We start from the raw sequence: 15,023 nt of genomic DNA, 5'->3' as shown, positions 1-15,023 counted from the left end.
CTCCATCCTTTGACCGTTTGGGGATAGATGAGGCTAAGAATGAACTTCCAAGATCTGAGCAGGGTGGTTCGTGACAGATGCTCTTGGAGGTCGCTGATTCATAGGGTCGCCATAAGTCGTAATCGACTTGAAGGCACATAACAACAACCGAGGCTGAGAAACACAGCTGGCCCTGAGGTTTGCATGCAAGGTCACAATTAAGCTGACCTAATGGTAATTATATACAATTTAATTCCATCAGGGTTGAGATTCTATGAAAAGGAAATAATTGGACTCTTTCCCCATAATTGGGTAGCTTGTTGTTGGTTTGTCTTTGAAGAATAAAAGTATGGAAAAACAAATGAAGCAGTTTTTTTAAAGTATCGGTGGGCAAATAAGCCTCTAGAGACAGGGATCTCCACACACAAGGGGCAGCCAGATCTATCCCAGTTCAGACTTCACACCAGGCTGTGGTTAAGTTGGTGTGATGGCCACATTGACAATTTGGTAGGCAACTGGCTAGTAACCCAGAATAAGAAAACATGGTTTGAAACAGATTTTTAAACCATGGCTTGGGCTAAGTATTGTTCAGCATGGTGTCTAAAATGACAGACCATAGTTTTAGCTGTTTTGCCTTCCAGAGACTATTGGAGACTGGATAGAAAGGAGGCGGATCTAGAGTGGTGTCAACACCTTTCTTTCCACACCTGGAGCTTAGAACTAAACACTGCTCCCTTTACTATTTCATTTTTAAATTGTGTTGTATCTGTTGGAGTCAAAGTTGTGGGTAGTTGGGGAATGGTGGTGTGTTTAAAGCACATGGTACTCATTCCATTGGCATTGAAATGCACCAGGAAGGTTTGTCCATAATTCTTCCATGGCTGCTACACAGCTGCCTTCTGAATTCCTCTGTCCTTATTGTAACTTGGTAGGAGCAATAGGAGCAACTGCTGCAGGCAGATCCTGGTAAGGAGCAGACAATAGACATTCAAGATTGTTATATGTTGTCCATTTTTAAAATAATGCTAGACTGTGTCATATTTCTTCAATATAGAATAACTAATCATGTTCAAAGCAGTAGGTGAAAAGCCAGGTTCTGCTCACTCAGAGGGTCCGTGAGGATAGTGGGCCATGTGGAGTGTTCCATTGCAGCTTTTCATTTCTCCATGTCTGCAGCCTCACACAGCAAAGCGCTCTAGTTGTGATGGCAGAAAATTAGAAGCGTATGAGCCAGCTTTTTGCACATCAGTATCTAAGCAGGAACCATCGCTCTGAGCAGCGAAACTTGGTATTTTAGCAATAGTGGCCTTAAAAGTCCTTGAACATTCTTTATTTGTCCTAGTGCTACTGGCAGAGCTCACTATGTGACTGCATTACAGGTTGCAAAGATTTTCCAAAGAGACCAAAGGTTGTGTAAAATATCAATAGCTGTTAAAATAACATTAATTATGTAGTCGTTTCTATTCAATATAGAATAATAGAACATGGTTTCAGGATGATATTGGCTTGCTCAAAGGCTTACTGAGGGTAGCTGGCCAGGCAGAATGGCATTTTTGCAGTGTGGAGATGATGAACTTGCCATGGGAGTGGCCCTCCAAGTGTTGTTGAACTGTGATTCCCTCCAGCCCCAAAAAGGCCAGTGGTCAGGGATTATGGGAGTTGTAGTTCAACACCATCCAGTTCCCCAGCCTTGGGAATTGACTTAAGAATTGACTTAAGAGCCATCTTTTTTGGGGGGGGGGACTAGTGGTCTGCAAGTCCCAACACCTCTGATTGTTAGCCAGGCTGATGGGAGATGAAGTCCAACAACACCTGGAGGGCCACAGGTCCTCCACCAGTCTCTGAACTAGATGTTTCTGAACATTTTCAAGGAGGCATTTGCAAGCAGGCTGTATGACCCCAACATCTTGTGTTCATAAATACACTGCCTCTTCCATTTAACTTTCATTGTTATTACGATTAATAGACCTATCTCCCTTGAATCTGTTCAGTCCTTCATTTGAACTTGTATAAGCTAGAAGTATTCATGTGTTAATTAAATTTGTAATCTTCCAAATCTGATTTATCTGCAGAGCTTAATCCTGATTTGATACACAATTAAAATCTGAAAGAAGGCCATGCCTAGGTAGCTGCTACTAATTCCTCTTCCAGCTAAGAACTATTACACTGAAGACATTATCCATGAAAGTCAATACAAAAAGAATAAAAACTAGGTTTGTAATGTTGCCAAACAAATAAAACAACTTGCTACTTTCTCCAAGGCTGAGCATTTCTAACTGGTATATTGCATTAGCCCTGTCAGGTGGTGCTAGAAAAACCTTCTATAAACTGGTTCTGTAGACAGAAATAGCAAGTCTGTTCTTCAAGGTCTTGGTAGCATGCTATTTAATACAACTCCTTTTACAGCGTTCTGTTAAAGATAAAAAGAAATGAAACAATGGGGTACATCAAAAGAATGCATTTGGTTACTACGATTATTTACTTTTTGCTTAAAAGCCACCAGCAGTGGAACCCAGATGAGGGCCAAAGTCTCATAATTTAACTAAAATGACTTTGCACTGTGCCCTAAAACTAGGTGTGTTTTTGACACATCAGTCAAAATCAGCCAGTAAGCAAGCTTAATCCAGAACTGTATTCTTTGAAGACAGAAATAGCCTTCTATCAGCATCCTGCAAGTTTTACCCATACCCAATAAGCTCTGAGTGTAACCTCTTCTCTTTCCCAATACACTTCTTTTTTCCCTAAGCTGAGGTGGACAACATGCCCAGTTAGATACATTGAGCCAAGGAACTTGTGCATGGCTTGCTGACACTCCCAGAATTTTGATAAGAGAGGGTTTCTAGTTCACATGATACTTTTATTGGCTTGTTGTTATGTGCCTTCAAGTCGATTATGACTTATGGTGACCCTATGAATCAGCGACCTCCACGAGCATCTGTCATGAACCACCCTGTTCAGATCTTGTAAGTTCAGGTCTGTGGCTTCCTTTATGGAATCAATCCATCTCTTGTTTGGCCTTCCTCTTTTTCAACCCCCTTCTGTTTTTCCCAGCATTATTGTCTTTTCTGGTGAATCATGTCTTCTCATGATGTGTCCAAAGTATGATAACCTTAGTTTCATCATTTTCGCTTCTAGTGACAGTTTCTGGTTTAATTTGTCCGGACACCCAATTATTGGTCTTTTTTGCAGTCCATGGTATGCACAGAGCTCTCCTCCAACGCCACATTTCAAATGAGTTGATTTGTCTCTTATCCGCTTTTCTCACTGTCCAACTTTCACATCCATACATAGAGATCGGAAATACCATGGTCTGAATGATCCTGACTTTAGTGTTCAGTGATACATCTTTGCATTTGAGGACCTTTTCTAGTTCTCTCATAGCTGCCCTCCCCAGTCCTAGCCTTCTTCTGATTTCTTGACTATTGTCTCCATTTTGGTTAATGACTGTGCCGAGGTATTGATAATCCTTGACAAGTTCAATGTCCTCATTGTCAACTTCAAAGTTATATAAATCTTCTGTTGTCATTACCTTAGTCTTTTTGACATTCAGCTGTAGTCCTGCTTTTGTGCTTTCCTTTTTAACTTTCATTAGCGTTTGTTTCAAGTCATTACTGGTTTCTGCTAGTAGTATGGTATCGTCTGCATATCTTAAATTATTGATATTTCTCTCTTCAATTTTCACACCTCCAAAAAATGGAATGATTACTAAATATTTATAAAAGGGCATTTTATTAAATATTTGAGATTTTGTCCACATGTAATACCTAATAGTACCGCCAGCCTGTCCTAATCCATTGGGGGGGGTGTTTTGTGTCCACGGTGGGGTGCAGCTCAGTTCAGATATCACAGCCAAACTGGTCTAACTATTGGGAATATGCTTGTGTTCTCCTTTCTTCTTTCCCTTTCATACTCTGATTTGCTCCAGCACTTCCTAGTCTGAAGTAACTATATTCCCATGACTCCCAAATTGGGCAAGCTATGCTTACTTGTCCCAAGTCAGAGTTGGAAACCCACTTCAAACCATGGTTTGTGGTTCTGATGTGGAGGTTAGTGGTAATCATAGTCTTCCCAATTCAAACATCACAGCAAACTATGGTTACCATGGACTTCCTAGCTCAGAAAGAAACCAGAGAGTTTGAGGAAAGGGTTGAGTCCCCAAGCATGGCGCTCATTTTGTACAACTGAACCATGCTTCCTAGTTGACATGAGAAGACAGACAGACTGACTGACAGAGAATAAGGGGGAACATCAGCCCTCAGTCTCCCTTCCTGAGCAGTCTTGGGAACAACAGGATCTTAGATGACACAGGTCGTAACTGTAGGAGATGAGTGTCAAATACACAGAGAGGCAAGGAGGAAAAAACTTTGGGCAAGAGGGAGCTCCTGCCTCTCATCCAGATTACTTGTTGTGGGTTGAGCCCCAGCTCCATCAGCAAAAGGCGGGGAGGTTGTAGAAGTATTGAAACTATCAGATCCAGATCATGGTTCATAAACTTAAAGTGAGAACCAGTCCTCATGTGGTTGCTATCTGTGATGATCAGACTTTGGCAGAAAGGTTGGGAATCATCTTGCCTGTAGATCTTGCCCAAAATCCAGGGATAAGAAGCAGGAGTGAATTACTAGAATAGGAGGTTACCTATTCTAGTGCATATACTTCCAAAAAGGTTGGAAGGGTGGTGGGGGCAGATCAAAAGCTCAAAATGCTTTTTTATTTTTATTAATACACATGAATGTGTCTCCAACAGAAAATGATCCACAGTCTGTTTCTTATAAACTGTTCTGGTGATATATTCTTGGAGAAGCACTGGAAGAGCGTTGTCAGCCAATCTGTGTGTGATTATTTCTTTGAAGCTCAGGAGAGAGCAGCTGATGTTGAAAATGTGCCTCCTGTCATCTCTACACCTCACCACTACCTCATCAGCATCTATCGGGATAAAATCTTTTTTGTGTCTGTCATACAGACAGAAGTGCCACCACTCTTTGTTATTGAATTCCTTCACCGTGTAGCAGATACTTTCCAGGTTAGTCTGTGGAGTGACTGTATGATTTCGGAGTCGAAACTAAAATCTCTTCATATGGGATGTGGACTGTGGGCAAGGTTCTTTTCCATGTGAGCATTCCACACAGTTCTCAGTCTTGTTTAAATACACTTGCCTCATGTTCTGGCCCATTTGCATAAAGTGTTAGCCAGTGATATGTGGTGGAAATCTTCCCTCCCATTAATATATAGATAGATAGGTTTGGCTTTTAGAAATGCATTGTTTCATAAAATTAATTAGTAACATAATGAATGAGCACAATATAAGTGAAATCAGGTAACTAGAATGGATACAATACTAGTAAAATACAAAATCAAAGTTATAATAAAAAAAAATTGAGGGTTACCTCTAAAAGGTGCATATGTTTATGCATACTACAAACTTTTATTTACTAAATCTGTCACAATTTAATAATCAATTTAAGTTGGCAGAAAATTTTCCTGTTTAAAACTTTTTTCAAGATACCACATTTCTGGATGCTGATGCTACATGGAAACGACCAGCACATGTGGAAAGCACACGTGGAAAGTGCACAGAGGTGACCAGGCAACATGTATAAATGCTTCTGCCTTTAAATGCATCCCTACATTTTTAAAGTAATAAGTTGTGTTTCTCCTGTATAGGAAATCGTATACACCTTTTTCCACAAGTACATGGGGTACTAAGATATGTTTATCAGCAGCATTTCATAGGTGGGATGATTTATATGAATTCGCCACAAGTGACTGTCTGTATGTACAGTTGCCGTACAAGGAAGCAGTATCAGTGTCAGAATATGTTGTGCGTGGCACACTTCAAGCCTTGAGTGCCAGGTGAAGACCTTACCTGTGGTTCAGAAAACTTGCAGAACATTAAGGAATGCATGCTGTGGCAGTTGCTGAACATCTGTCAAATTATAGCAAAGGCATGTGCTTCCCAAGCATGTTTTTTAGGTGAAGGTAAAGCTTTTAACCAAAATAAATTACCTCCTTTGCATCCTCTGGTTGGTTTAGGATTACTTTGGAGAATGTTCTGAGACTGCGATTAAAGACAATGTTGTTATTGTATATGAGCTTCTTGAAGAAATGCTGGACAATGGCTTTCCTCTGGCAACGGAATCCAATATCTTAAAAGAGCTCATTAAGCCTCCTACAATCCTGCGCTCTGTTGTCAATTCCATTACAGGTACCATGACAGCTTCCAAATGCAACTTATTTATGCTCTTGAAATCAAAAGTTGACTACTTGTACTTCTCAAAAATGCCATTGAATTGAGTGAATGTATGACATACAGAAAAAGACACTTTTGAATATTTGGCAACCCCTCCATAAGAGGATCCAACCTCTTATCTTGTGATTGCTGAGTTTACCCGGGAGACCTTGTAATGTTTACCAGACCACCCTATCCACCTGCTTGTTGACACTCAAATAACTCCAAAAGAGGTTGAGGCAAGACTTTCCTTTCTAGAAGCTATGCTGATTCTTCTTCAGCAAAGCTTATTTGTCCATGTACCTGTCATATAGATTGGCAAACAGTACCTTGAAAGATACGAGTATTAAAGATGCTTTGTACCAATTTATCTGGGACAGACATTAGGCTAACCGGCCTGTAACTTCTGGATTCCTTCTTAAAACTCAGTATTGCATTGCCTACCTTCCAGTCTTTCAGTAAGAAGGGTGACTTTGTGTGTGTGACAAGTTTCTCTTTGTTTGGTAGGATATGGATTTCTTACTGGCTGCTTTTGACTATTCTTGTGTTTCCAAGGCAGCAGCAATGTGGGTGATACTCTTCCAACTGGCCAGCTGTCAAACATTCCATGGCGAAGAGCAGGTGTAAAGTACACAAACAATGAAGCGTACTTTGATGTGATTGAAGAAATTGATGCCATTATAGATAAATCTGGTAAGATGCTTTCAAGAATGTATTTTTACTCTTGGAAGAGTGACATGGAATAATAAGTATAGCACAGCTGATCCTTATTCCCTGAACTGTACATGACAATACTCTTTAGTAATATCATTTTATAGTAGTTTGGACTTGACAGTGCTCAGTGAACTTTATCTCGGTAAACCTACCTTATAGAATTGTTGTAAAGTCAGTATTAGTACAGTAGGGCCCGCTTTTTGGTGTTCCGCTAATACAGCGCCAGCGGGGTGATCAGCTGGAGGGGGGCTGGAGCTCTCTGCGCTCTAGCTGATCTTGCTGGAGGAGGGGAAGATCAGCGGTAGAGCGCTACAGCTGATCTCCTCCTCTTCTGGCGTGATCAGACTTCCTCACTCCAGCTGATCATGCCAGAGGAGGGGAAGATCAGATCTCCTCTTATGGCACAATCAGACTCCCACACTCCAGCTGATCACGCCGGAGGAGGGGAAGATCAGCTGTAGCGTGCTCCAGCTGATCTTCTCCTCCGGCGCAATCAACTGGTTAGGTTCCAGACCCCCTGCGCTACAGCTGATGTGCTTTTTGGCGGTTTTTGTTTTCCGGCGGGGGTCTGGAACCTAACCTGCCATATGAGTGGGGCCCTACTGTACTCTCATATTGCACATTGGAGACCAGGGTTGCAATGGAATAACTTTCCTAAGGCTGCTTATTGAGGTCATGGCACACAAGATTTGAACGGGCACAGCTTGCTCTCCTAGCTGGCATGCTGCAGTTGCTCAGAGAAAGGAGATGCCCTATGTTGTTGAATGGCACCTGACTCCTTGAGAATTATTTGTTATCTGTTGTAGCAATTCAAAATCCTGTATCCCCAGGGCAAATAATACTAACAAGCTGAAGTCAGTCTGAAACTCATTGTATTAGTGTATTCACTTGTATGGGGCAAATAACTCCTTAAGGTGCAATCTTAGTATCCTTTTTAAAGAAATCACTCTGCTATGTAATCTTTCCTTCTTTTCTGCCAGGCTCCACAGTCTTTGCAGAAATCCAAGGTGTCATTGATGCCTGCATCAAGCTGTCAGGGATGCCTGATCTTTCACTTTCTTTTCTGGTAAACTGAGTTCTTGTTTATAGTGTGTGTGCGCATGTTTGTTCTAAGTAGTGGAGATTACACCAAAAACTTCATAATGGCCAAGAAGCATAAGATATACTTTGCCTCATTTCATCCATAATGCCTGCTATCCCACTCTTTTGCCCTTTTGCCGCTTTCCAGTCATTTTTCCTCTAGTTTGCTAGTATCTCCTCACAAGCCCCCTGTACTTTCTTTGCCTTGCTCAACCAAGACCTTAATCGCTGAGGAATTGGACTCTTTGGGCACTGTAAATCAGGCAGCTGCTGTCTTTAAAGCTCTCTTGGGTCTAACCTGTAGTCGGGAGGGGCAAGAGACTGGTACATGAGCATGCATACAGTAGCTTCTTAGTTAACTTCTTTGCCATGTTCAGGTATTTGCTTGAATACACAATGTTTTAAAAGTGGGGGCAGGGCATGCTCGCATGCCCCATCCTCAGCGTCTCTGTGTGCACCAGTTTCCTTTGATGCGACCTTCCCATGCTGAGCAGGGAAAGTCTGCAGGGAGCTTTTACTTGAACATGAGTAGAACCCTCCATGCATTCGGGGACCCTCAATCAGGTGATTGGCACTCAGTGAGCCCCACTTGTAAAAGAACAATCAGGAGTTAGTTCCCAGTTGTTCCTTGTAACCTTGTCACTGCCTGCCCTGCACCTGATGTCACATATAGTGTCAGATGTGGGGCAGGTGGGCATGGCTTGGGAAAGGCTGCCTCACAGGCCAAACTGAGACCCATGCTGGGCCTAATCAGATCCACAGGCCAGTGGTTCTTTATCCCCACCTGCCTTACGAAGTAAAAATAAATGGGAGGAGATGTAGCTGTGAAGGAGAGGGACCTGCTATCCCAGCACCAACTGAACAGGGCAGACTTCTGGCCATGTGCCCCCCTGCCTTATTATTTTTGCTCCCAGTCACAGTCTAGCCAGCCTAAATCAGGGTGAGTGAAGTCCCCACAGTATACAGATCATTTACCCATGAGGAGGGATCCACCAGTTAAGCTCTCACTCTTTCCCCCCATTAACTTAACACCTGTAGCATAACTCAGGCTGTCAGGGTAGCTTGGAGGGAGCGCTTTCTCTGGGTGGCAGAGAGTCCTGTTGCACTCCCAGTTCCAAATTCATCCAAAGGAAGATTATAAAGGGAAAATACATGGGCTCTTGGAAGGAAGGGTGGGATATAAATTTAATTTATGATAATAAAAATTTATAAGAAAGGCAATAAGTATTTATTTATTTATTGCCGCCCTAGGCTCCTTCTGGGAAGAAGGGTGGAATATAAAATTAATTAATAATTATAGTTAAATTAAATAAATAATTAAATTAATAATAATAATAAATATAATAATGATGTATTTAAAGACAAATGTGCTCAGTTGTGAAGAGATGGAGTTCCATAGAACTTCTTAAGTTAGTCGTAAATGTCCAAAAAATAAACGTATTCCATGTTTTCTGCTGTCTAACTAGGAGAGTCATGAATGGCAGCTGGAGGGTAACCCACTGATGAAGTGGGTTGACTGAAATAACTGCAAGCTGCCGGACATGTGCTATGTGACACAGAGGGGTTCAGATGTGCCTCAGTAGCGTGTGTGTGTGTGTTATATGCAGCAGTGAACAAGAGAGATAAATGTTACCTCTTCAGAGTTGGAGCAGATCACTCATCCGGGTGTATTCATCATAATCATTAACTAGCACAGTCCTGTGCATTTTGACTCAGAAGAAAGTTCCACGATCAGTGGAGTTTATCCCTAGATAAGTGTGCATAGGATTGCCTCTATAGTATCCTTTTATCTTCCAAAAACCTTTATGAGGTAGCACATGACTGTGACTTGCCAAATACCAGCTAGTGAGTTTAACTGAGCTAGGTTTTTTAAATCTCTAAGATACACCAACATCGCCTTAATCGAATGAATATGAGAGAAAATAGTGCAAAGCACCAGGATTAGTATGACTATAGGAAAGAGTTTATCTTGATTCACTGTCTAGAATCCAAGACTCCTGGACGATGTTAGCTTTCATCCTTGTATTCGATTCAAACGTTGGGAGTCGGAAAGAGTGCTCTCCTTCATTCCTCCAGATGGAAACTTCAGGTTGATTTCCTATCGAGTCAGCTCACAAAAGTAAGTCTGATGTGGATTGGATATGTATACAGCTGTTGGCTTCATTATTATTCGTGAACCCACTGAGACCTTTCTCTAGTTTCCCTAGGGGTGTGTGTCTTAAGTTTCTAAGATAATATTGTTTATTATTTATATGGCTAATAAAAACTGGTTATCTGTGTATGCAAAAAAAATAAAAAATTAGGCAAAGCCCCACCTCCAGGCTTACAATTTAAACTAGACATGGTTCTGTTATGAAGAGTCCATGTTCTGCTGTTGAAATGTCTATCATGCATTAAAATTCAGTGTCACAAAGCTATTTTATACTATTGCTGCAAGAAATTACCCTCAAATTGACCACCCCATTCATTGTTGTCAAATGGGGCTTAGAGTAGCATCTTGGTAGTGTTTTTTTTTAGTGATAAATCTTTTGAAAGGTTGGGTTGTTTTCCCCACTGGTGCGCTTTTTCTTTTATGATGAAAAAATTACTTTGGTGGCTACCATTGCCACCCCCACTCCCATATAAAACACTGTACGTGGGGCATGTCAGGGAGGTAGATGGGTAGCCTCCAAGAGAACCTTCTGTTGTTGTTTTTTAAAACTTAAAGGGAAAAATTCAGTTAGCAATGGTAAGCCACCCCTAGCTACGTAGAACTTTAGGTTCAGTTATATGGCAGAGCTTTGCCAGGATTCAAAGGAGGCTGTCCAGAAGTTGCCATTTTGGGATACCACCCCCTTGTACTTAGACAAGGAATTCCAGAGTGTTTTATCCACACACCCTTGCTGACTATTGTAAATCAAGTATAGGTTATGAATGAATGGAATTTATTTTGGTCACAGACCAGCCAAGATTCTATAAATACAGTACACAGATTACATCTTACAGGGAAAACCACAAGATAAAAACATGAAGATAAAAAGAAATAATTGGGAGTTAAAATATTTACTCCATATCTAGCATCTTTTTCCTGCAGATAATAGCAGCTGCACAGAATTTGGCTACCTTAATGGTAACCAATGGATTACAGTCTGCCAGCAAGGAGTAGAGGTAACCAGCTCTGGAAGAGCTTGTAAAATAGGAGTAATAAAAACGTGGTGAAGATCTCGGTAAAATGAACAATACAGAAGAACATGCGCTATTGTCTCCACCGCCCCATTCTCACATGGGCAAACCTGTTCGCAGTAGGGAACTCCATTGTATCTGCCCTCAAGCAAGGCAGAGGGCAGGACGTTATGCCTAGCCAAAGTGAACGCTTTCCTGTATTTAGCAACAGTTAAGTTTGCCAAATAGCACGCAGGAGAGAGGACTCTACGATTCAGACCCGGGTTGGGATATGGTGCAACCAAACTTAAATTAGTTTGGAGTTCGATATCCTTAATCCGTTGGAGAATAACCATTTTGGCCTTGAAAAACCCGAGTTCGATAAGTGCCTCAGGTGAGAAGCCAAGGGCATAAGTTTGATTGTATAGTAACTGCTTCCACTTGGACTGAAAGGAATCTTCTAACGTCGGAGGGGCCAACCCTAAAGGGGTAAAGATCATCTTGAGCCAATAGTTGAATCTATAGATCCAGACACGGGACTCCAAGAGAAGAAGACCAGCCTTGAGGCGAATGACTACGTTAGGTACACATGGAGGAAGGCCAAGTATAGTTCTAAGGAATTTAGTTTGAGTAGCTTCCAAAGGCACAAAATCCTTGAAAGCACAGAATTGCACACCATATAGCATTTGTGCTATTACCTTGGCATTGAAAACCTGTAACGCAGAAGGAATATGTTGTCCCCCTTTACCGTAAAAGGAGGACAGCAATGCCTTTATGTTCCTCTGAGCGCTCACAGTGGAGTTGGTGATATGTGGTTTCCAGGAACTAGAGGAATGGAAAGTAATTCCTAGGTACCTGTACACCGAAACCTGCTGAATCAGATGGTCATTTATTTGCCAGCAGTGGTTGGCCTTCTTCTTGGTAAAGATCAAAACCTTAGATTTATCATAATTTATTGTCAGCCTTTCCTCATTGCAGTAGGAAGCAAGTGCCCTCAAGAGGCGTCGAAAGCCCACACTAGTTTGGGACAAAAGAACAGCATCATCTGCATATAATAATATAGACAGGGGTCTATTAGCCAATTTGGGAGGATGAGAGTTTACTGGCACTAGGTAGTTGACTATCAAATTGATGTACAAGTTGAAAAGTGTGGGTGCAAGAATGCAGCCCTGTTTGACCCCATTGAAGGTGGGGACATACACCGACAAATGCCCAGCTCTATCAGTCCTAACCCTTAAACTAGGGTTCTCATGCAGGCTTCTAATTAAGTATAGAAGCCTTCTGTCAATGTTAGTACTCTCCAATTTGGACCAGAGTCTGTCCCTGGGGATTGAGTCGAATGCCGATTTAAAATCAATGAACGCAGCAAATAACCGTCCACTTGGGATAGCAGTATATTTTTCTGCCAGATGTTGAAGGACTAATCCTTGGTCCACTGTCGATCTCCCTGTCCTGAACCCCGCTTGTTCAATGACTAGGATATTCTCCTCCTCCAACCAGATCGTTAATTTTTCAAGGAGGTGTTTGGCGTATAGTTTACTAATAATGCTCAATAGGCTTATGGGCCTGTAATTTGCCGGGTCAGCTCTATTTCCTTTTTTGAAAATAGGTACGACAATTGCAAACCTCCAGTCAGCCGGGATTTGTGCGGATTGATCAATGGCAGTAAATAGGGCTGCTAGAACTGGAGCCCACCAGTCTATATTCTCCTTGAGCACGATGTTGTCACTCCCAGGGGCTTTTTCGGCTCTAAGTGTGTTAATAAGGGAGGTAATTTCAGAAATAGTTACTGGGGGCCATTCCGGAAGGGAATGGAACTCCTCCATCAGCATGCACGCGTGACTATGTGTCCTAGCATAGATACCACTAAAGTGTGATTCCCAAAAGCCTACCGGGATGTGGGAATCCAAGGCCCTTAAGTTGGGTTGCCAGCCCTTCGCCACCAGTCTCCAAAATGCGGCTGAGTCTTTCAGCCTGGAAGCTTTGATTAAATTTTGCCAGGCCTTGTGCTGCGCCTTTTTCTTTTTTTCATATAGCAGGATTTTATAGCTTCTCTTCAGCTCCAAGTAATCTGAAGGCAGAGTCAAGGGTTCTATAGAGCTTATACTTTGCCAGCAGGAAGTTTTTCAGAAGAACACATTCTTTGTCATACCATGGTTTAGAAACTGACCGCAAAACAGGGAGTCCACCTACTTTATTTGTGGTCCCAGTGTGGCCTAAGGCACAGATAATCCCCTGATATTGTGCCAAGATGTGTTCCGGACAATTTGCTGTCAGCAGAGCATTGCGCAGGCAAAGGGCATCCTCCAAGTTGAAGAACTCGGTGAAGGCCCTTGCTAATTTAGGTGTCCAGCTCAAGCACAGCACTCTTTGTGACATCCTTTGTTCTGATGCCAGGTTTAACATGGGCTCACAGGCAGCAAGACCCATTTGATTGCCTAAGTTGAGAGAGAGGGACAAAGGAAGGTGGTCACTTTCAGCACAATTAACCACGCAGCAGCTATTTATCAGGTCAAACATATTAGAAGAAACCACAGAATAGTCGATTGTTAATGTACCTTGCGTAGTTATAAAAGTAAATTCACCTGACCTATCCCCCTCTACACCCCCATTAAGTATTCTCATATCTAATTTTTTGACCATCTGGAGGAGACAAAGCCCAGCGAAATTACACCTCGTGTCTTTAGATTGTCTAATAGGGAAGAGATGATCACTCTCAGTACTCGGTTGGAGTAGATGAAAATGGGAGTAGAGAGATTCCTCATTTGGTCCAGTTCTGCCATTAAAGTCACCTGATAGGATGACAAGAGCTTCTGGGTGGTGAACCATCAAATTGGAGATGTATTCTTCCAATTTAGTCCAATTGGCTTTAATTAGAGTTTTACGAGAGAGAGAGAGGTGGCAAATACACATTGACCACCACCAATGATCTTAGACGGAACTTTAAGAGTATTGCAGTGGCCATGTTATCAAGATCCGGTAATCTCGTGTAAAGTATAGGTTAGGATGAAGTTCACCTACTAAAGATAAGGCCCCCATCTCTTAATGTGATCATTTATCTAAGGATCTTGACAGAGCTTTTAGACCTCCTACTTAATTCTCTTCAGAGTGACGTGGGTTCAGGTGTTATCCCAGGACTCCTAATTTATGTAGGGCAAGCCTGCACAACTGGTAAACCACAGTACCTTACTGCTTGCCAGCATGTATGGACACCCACCAGTGACTCATTAAACCTCCTGTTCTTTGCCATTTCCTAGCCTGGGCTTACCCCCAAAATAGGGGTTGCCAAGCACATATGAGGCACAGCACATGGCTGGTGAACTCCATTGTGCTTGGTGAGTAATAAATTGTTTACACCTGATTATTAGACAGTGATGTTGGCTTTAAAAACAAGTCCAATTCAATTTTAATGTGGGTGAGTGAAGTTTTTTTTTAAAAAAACAAACACTTTTTACAAGCATATTTTTGTCTGTATAATGTATTCCATTCTCAGCCAAATACAGAAACGCAGCACACTGCATTCACTGTCCCACACCACAGGCACACCTACTATCCCTTTCCCCTTAACATATCTGACAATGTCTTAGAGCCTCTGAATGGGAACTACATTAGGACCATACCATTGCCATAGTATCTCGGGGTGGGAAACCAAGGGAAATGTAGCTGTCCCAGTAGAGAGATTGGAAACCATGGGAATCCTCATCTCCTATGGTCCCTGATGTGACTGTCTAAAGGATGTCCTGCTGTAAAACCTCCCCTTTGTCACAACTGCCATCAGGTACATTTGGGCGGGAAAGAAAATAGAGTAGCTTCACTAGGGGTGAAGCTACAGGGGAGGGGACGGAAATGAGGGCATTGCCTCTGCAATGATAATTCTGCCCCC

General features: G+C 42.1%; 1 protein-coding gene across 3 annotated transcripts in view; it reads left to right on the top strand.

Moving 5' to 3' along the window:
• AP3M1 (adaptor related protein complex 3 subunit mu 1) overlaps positions 1–15,023 on the top strand; it is a 49,088-nt gene that overhangs the window by 22,320 nt on the left and 11,745 nt on the right. For 2 of the 3 annotated variants that reach the window (XM_061634844.1, XM_061634843.1), the window contains exons 2-6: positions 4,724–4,999; positions 6,010–6,181; positions 6,761–6,898; positions 7,900–7,985; positions 9,985–10,118. In XM_061634844.1, coding sequence (XP_061490828.1) covers positions 4,727–4,999; positions 6,010–6,181; positions 6,761–6,898; positions 7,900–7,985; positions 9,985–10,118 — 803 coding nt within the window. In that variant the 5' untranslated portion in view covers positions 4,724–4,726. The remainder of the gene's footprint in view (positions 1–4,723; positions 5,000–6,009; positions 6,182–6,760; positions 6,899–7,899; positions 7,986–9,984; positions 10,119–15,023) is intronic. The other variant, XM_061634846.1, reaches the window with a different exon arrangement.

This window comes from Rhineura floridana, chromosome 7 (assembly GCF_030035675.1).
Source record: "Rhineura floridana isolate rRhiFlo1 chromosome 7, rRhiFlo1.hap2, whole genome shotgun sequence".
Lineage (NCBI taxonomy): Eukaryota > Metazoa > Chordata > Lepidosauria > Squamata > Rhineuridae > Rhineura > Rhineura floridana.
Note: the sequence above shows the minus strand (reverse complement) of the source record. Positions and strands in the feature narration are given on the sequence as shown.